The sequence below is a fragment of the Megalops cyprinoides genome, chromosome 3, assembly GCF_013368585.1.
Source record: "Megalops cyprinoides isolate fMegCyp1 chromosome 3, fMegCyp1.pri, whole genome shotgun sequence".
Lineage (NCBI taxonomy): Eukaryota > Metazoa > Chordata > Actinopteri > Elopiformes > Megalopidae > Megalops > Megalops cyprinoides.
Genome location: NC_050585.1, coordinates 15,343,307 through 15,349,504, shown reverse-complemented (window position 1 = coordinate 15,349,504; position 6,198 = coordinate 15,343,307). Strand labels below are relative to the sequence as shown.

Genomic DNA, 6,198 nt, shown 5'->3' with positions numbered 1-6,198 from the left:
CCGGACATCCTAGGAGACATTCTTATAATCGCTCTGCTGTTAATTACTATTGTCTATCAATCTTAAATGTCTTAAAGTACATTGTATAACTTGTCTTTAACTCTATCTGCCCAGTGCCAGCCAGAAGCAGATGGGCTCCCCCTCTGAGCCCGGTTCTGCTCAAGGTTTCTTCCTGATAGGGAGTTCTTCCTTGCCACTGTTGCCTTAGGCTTGCTCTCAGGGGGTCTCAGGCCTGGGAACAATGTGGAAAAATGTCCACTCCATATCAATCATAAGGGACAAAAGACACAAATGTATGCCCAACAACAACGCTAACGTCCAAATGTCCATGTCTTGCTGCTGTCTCTCTGTTCAAAGGAGGGAGCAGTTTCCACTCCTTTCAGCAGAAGCTGAATTGCTTCACATTCCCAGCATTAAAACAATTACACAAATAACTTATTTTTGCCACACTTTTACATGCAGCATTCTGTTCAGCCATGATGTGTATTTTATCATTGAAAAAATTATTTAAATTTGATGTGCACAAAACACCTTCCTCCTACAGAATGGAGTCGCTAGATTCATTATGCCCCACCCCTGAATAACGTTTGTCCAATCCTATCTTAGCACAGTTACTACCCACCATTTTTTCAGACAAACAATACAAGTATTTACAGGTATAACAAAAGTATCTTGAAAGGAGGTCAACTAGATTAAACATTATTGTTAAACATTGTTCCTGTAAAATGGGGCGGCTGACTCCAGATACCCAGAAAGGTTGGAGGGAGCATTTTTGTTTGATTTCCAAAGCCCAAAGCTAGCGGATAAAAGTATGCTTTAGATTAGGCTTTGATGGAGACCACATTTTAAAGACAATTGTACACAGGTCCGATGTGAATTTATTGTCCAAAATCTGAAAATATTCGTATCTGAAATCTGATGCATGAAACATTCACTCTGATGTGTTTTTTTCCCTTCTTCATTAAGAAAGATAAAATGGAGTCTGCGAGCAGCGATGATTATATGATCATAATCTTGCTGTCATCAAGAAAAAAAGACAGCAATACTAGGTCACCCCAAGTACAAAAAGGCAATTTCATCTGCTTGTCAAAGAGCTGAAAATGAACTACATTCCATTTAAGATCTACTTCAGGATGTCTGTTTGTCAGTTTGAAACACTTTTACAGGTACAACATTTGATTATAGTGAGTTACATATTCCTAAAGATTTCTTAAAGTAAAAAATTAGGCCCATAGACGCATCGTTGCCTAGTACTACTAGTAGCAGACGACCAGCTAGATAATGTTACATTGAATAATGTAACATTTTTACCAACGACGTAAAATACCTAGCTAGTTAGCAAGCTTCGTAACCAACATTACTTAATAGCTTACCTTTGCTCTCTGCCACCAATGGCCTGAACCCCGCCAAGATAACGAAACACATCTGCATTTGCTCCAAGGTAGGTTAAACACTGTTATTAACCATATTTCACTTCTCTTTGTATTTATCTGCAATCATATATAACAAGATGTCAGTATCAGTAAGCAGTTGCAAGTTAATGTTAAATACCTACAGACTGTATTGATACCACCATTTAAAGTTATCCTTTATCTTAACATATGCAACTGTTGACATTACTATAAATTTCCTAGTATTAACTAACTATTGTTATCTTTAACAGATATAGCTTCGTAGCCAGCATAACATTCATCACAGTCCCCATCGTATCTGCTTATTTCTTTGGATAACTATTGTGGATGCAAATTTCCATAGCATACTGCAGATCTTTTTGGCGATAATTAGCTTAAATTATCTGTTGTTTTTCCAAAAGCCATTTAAAACATTCTGAGGAAGTTCTTTCTGGGAAGTTGCTATTTTTTCCATTCCCTCTCTGCAGTAAGTTACACATTGTATGTGTATGTGCTGGCCCGACTTAGCAACAGTAACTAAGGGGACGGGGCTTCCCGAAGAGTCTATTGTGGTATGTTGCTACAGACTCACGGCTATTTGTTAGCTACTGGCACAGCCCAGACAGGAATTTGCTGGGAAGGAGTGGCTGAACTGTTTGCTATGTTATGTATGCCTAGCAGAGAAATTTCAGATAACAAAAGGGAAATACATCTGCTTTGAAAACCAAAGTATACCTGAAAACACACATGTAAAATAAATTTGTAATATGAAAAAAATCTTTAAGGGATTGTTATGAATCTTGGAAAGTGCAAAGGTGCAAAACTGTGATTTTTGTACAGGCATCCATCTTTGTGGACTGTCTGTGAAAATGAACTACTGATTTGACAACCTTTATGATTGCTTCAGAGTCAAATAAAAATATTATTTGTGTGGTCTACCCTATGAATGTTGACAACATACTCTGTGATTTTAGCATCAAAAGAATTACACAAATAATTCATTTCTTAAATGATCAGAGAGGAGCTGAACATTTATTTTAATGAAAGCAATCATTAATCATTATCTTGTCTAGAGGGACATAAGTCTTAAGGGATATTTGACTAAATGGAAGAAATAAAGTATGACGAGCATGAAACCTCAGAGTACAAAAGCTGAGGTAGGATGGTCTTTCTCCAGTAGACACTGGAGTCATATTCATCAATATGCAGAGCAACAGGTAACAATATGAAGAAATCTGCTGCAGCGTTCAAATTACAACTCTCCTCAACAGATATTCTGCATTGAAAAACAGAATCTTATCTAAAATCAATGAGGTTAGGTTTCATAAAAGAGCTGATGTATTAGATACTCAGACAATCTGTGCAGAGGGATTTATGTACTTTGGAAGATGTGCAGATATCTATGCTATGTGATTTTTTTTTTTACAGTCAACCATTAGACAGATTCAACAGTTGACTGTACAATGTATATTTGTTTCTGTCTATGGTTGCTATTGAAACAAAGAAGACCACTTATGGACAATATATCTCATTACACAATTTTCACTCTCTCAGAACTGAAGGAATCAATGTCAGCAAAACGCATATATTTTGTTCTCTCTCTTATTGTATATATTTTAATAATTGTATCAAATGCAATTTTAATAACAACAATACTGCTGGAGAAAACTCTCCATGAGCCCATGTACATATTCCTGTGTAATCTGTGTATTAATGGACTGTTTGGAACAGCTGGGTTCTACCCTAAATTCATATATGATTTAATCTCTGATACCCATGTGATATCTTACAATGGGTGCTTCTTGCAATTCTTTGTGATCTACACGTCGGCACTGTGTGAGTTTACTACATTATCAGTGATGGCTTATGACAGGTATGTGGCAATATGCAGACCCTTAGACTATCACTCTGTTATGACAAACAGAACTCTTGTAAAATTACTCATGTTTTCTTGGCTTTCACCTGCTTTCTCTACATCTATATCTCTTCTGTTAACAAAACGGTTGCAATTGTGTGGATCACATATTGACAAACTCTATTGTGATAACTTGTCTATAGTAAAATTGTCTTGTGAACCCACTACCATTAATATTATGTATGGATTCAGTGTAGTTGTTCTGTACACTTCTCTTGTACTTCTTATTATTGGTTCTTACAGTAAATTGATTGCTCAGTGTATTAAAACTGCAGAAAGCAAAGCCAAATTCTTGCAGACCTGTCTGCCACATTTGTTGTCTTTAATTAACTTCACAGTTGCTTTAGTTTTTGATACAATGTATGTTCGGTACGGACTGGGTGGTTTCCCACAGGGTCTACGCAATTTTTTGGCCTTAGAATTTTTGATAGTGCCGCCTATTTTCAACCCTTTAATTTATGGATTAAAACTGACTGAGGTTCGCAAAAGAGTGCTGAGATTTGTGAAAGTGACAGACCAGCTTCACAGTGTAAAAAAGAGGTGATGGCTCAATGTTTGATGCACTTGTCTGGAGTCTTGTTGTTGTTAGTATTTGTATTGATTGTAAATATAGCTTGTTAACATGAGGCAATGAAAATGCAAATAAAAACCATTTGAACACCACCCTGTGATCTGCATTTTGCTGTTCTGTTTTCTTTCTATCTACACCTTCCCCTACTCCTGTTTCTTTCCATATTTGTGGGTACTGTTGAGGTAAGTGGGGGTGGGGGTTGGCATCAGATGTTCATGGTCATTACTGGTTTCCAAATAACATAAGGCTGGGATCAATTTAGTCTCACTCACAACATGCAGTTCGATTCTCAGTTGAGTGCAATGCTATGTTATAAGTAAAAACTACCATTGAGGAGTTGAACACAGTAAATCTCTCAATTCTGCTTTGATGTCTGTTTATAATTTACAAAGCATATAAAATGTTTTTTTTAAGACACTGTTTGTATGTGGCAGGGTCAGCACCACATAACCTTGCATGACAAAAAGAGTAATAAATAATTATTTTTTAAAATTTAGCAAGAGAACAATAACAGACAAGAAATAATTTTGTGAATGATTGACAATTATGGGGACAAAGGTCCTCAGAATCAACCAGGCAAAGAAGGAAATGCTTCTTTATATGTCTTTGCCATTTTCAGTGAATATTTCAGTGAAATATATTTATCCAAAATACTCTTTTGTAAATTTCATGGTATTGTTATTGTGTAAGAGTCTTTGCTATGATGGCATTTCTTATTAGAAAATGTTTTGAAGCAACTAGTGGTCTGTAACAGCCAAAACAGCCTTGTACGCTAACGAACTGCTTTAGTAATTTCAGACTTACCATAGACATACTGACATCTGTTTTTTTTTTTTTAAGACATAAGCTCACAATTTTGAATTACACAATTTTATTATCACACTGTTTAATAAAATTAGTTTTCACACTGACTGCTTCAAAAACATGGGTCACATGTAATGGACACATGTGGGTAACAACAGGATAAAAGGACCATGAAAGGACTTTTGTATGCCTTTTGGTGCCATTCTCATAAAGCAGTTGTAATGGTTTGAGTTGTTCCCATGTTTGTTCACTAAAACTATTGATGACATACAGTAGTCCTTGTTTGTCAAAAATGCGACATTCCTTGTTTTTTTGTTACAAGGAGCAGGGTGAATCCAAACACAGAAATGACTCAGGACACAAAGATTGGTTCAAAGATAACAAAGTTTTCTTTACTGAAGACCTGAGAAGCAAAAGCAGGCTTGGTATATGTAACGGTGTAAATAGTTATGTTTAAATTCCTACTTAAATTGGGACAACAAACTGCTGTTGTGGGCAAGACATTTTGACTGGTTTATATAATTTGATGCTTTTATGTTATATGTATGGAATCAAATTCTGGGTATTCTACAGCAAAGTGTCTGATGTACGCTCTAAGAAAATTAATTTATTTATCTGATTTATCTGATTAATTTATCTGTTTAAAGTGATTTCAGTTGTTTTTTTTTTCCTTTTTCGCTGGCAATGTGTGGCACATTACACTGAGGAGATATCATATTGATAAGTGTAATGCATGTGACTAGGTTTCTAATGCAAACTTTTTGTTTCTTATAATTCAAGAGAATTCCAGGGAAGCAGACAGCTAACACAACACCTGTTGACCCCTGGTGTGGTTGTATGTCCCATTTTGCAGGTATGTTGTGATATTGTTTTTTTTCAGTTATTTTGATGAATTAGTATGCTAGGTTGTTTCACTTATGTGTTTGCAGGTTAGCACTTGGCTGCTAATTGCCTGTAGCGTTATGTTGGCATGTTATATTGTTATGTTATATTAATTAGTGTTTTCATTGTACAAAAAAGTATAGACATGTATCCATGCGGTATCTTAGCGGCAGCCCATGTAATGTGCAGTCACTGTGTGTGGGTATCCTACAGCGTAGTGTCTGATATGTGCTGTCGAAAATTATAGCTAACCGGACAACACTGTCACACCCGCACCCAGTCAGCCAGCTCAGCCACGCCCAGTTCAGCTCAGCTGAACCACAGGCACTCATCAAGTGCACCTGTGACTCATTCTTCAATCAAGTCCTGGCTATTTAAAGACTCAGTTTCTGTTGCCTCATTGTGAGGTATTCTTTGTTATAATGCTACTGAACCTGCTCTCTGCTATTCTGTGTTTTACTACTGGTTTTGACCCCTTGCCTGTTTTTTGGGCCTTGCTCATGTTCGGATCTGATTTTGCACTGCTGCTTCTTGTTACCGATCTTTTTTGTCCCTGACTACGATTTTGCCTTGCATCATTAAACCTGGTTGACCGCTCTTGGATCCCAGTCTGTTTTCATTACAAACACTCAATC

At 36.6% G+C, this 6,198-nt stretch overlaps 1 protein-coding gene across 1 annotated transcript; it reads left to right on the top strand.

The window, feature by feature from the left end:
- Positions 1-2,905: 2,905 nt before the first annotated feature.
- On the top strand, positions 2,906-5,941 carry LOC118774153 (olfactory receptor 142-like). Its single transcript, XM_036523310.1, has 4 exons — positions 2,906-3,814; positions 4,436-4,453; positions 5,462-5,534; positions 5,811-5,941. Exons 1-4 carry the CDS (start codon positions 2,906-2,908, stop codon positions 5,939-5,941), a joined length of 1,131 nt encoding a protein of 376 aa, XP_036379203.1.
- Positions 5,942-6,198: the final 257 nt, after the last annotated feature.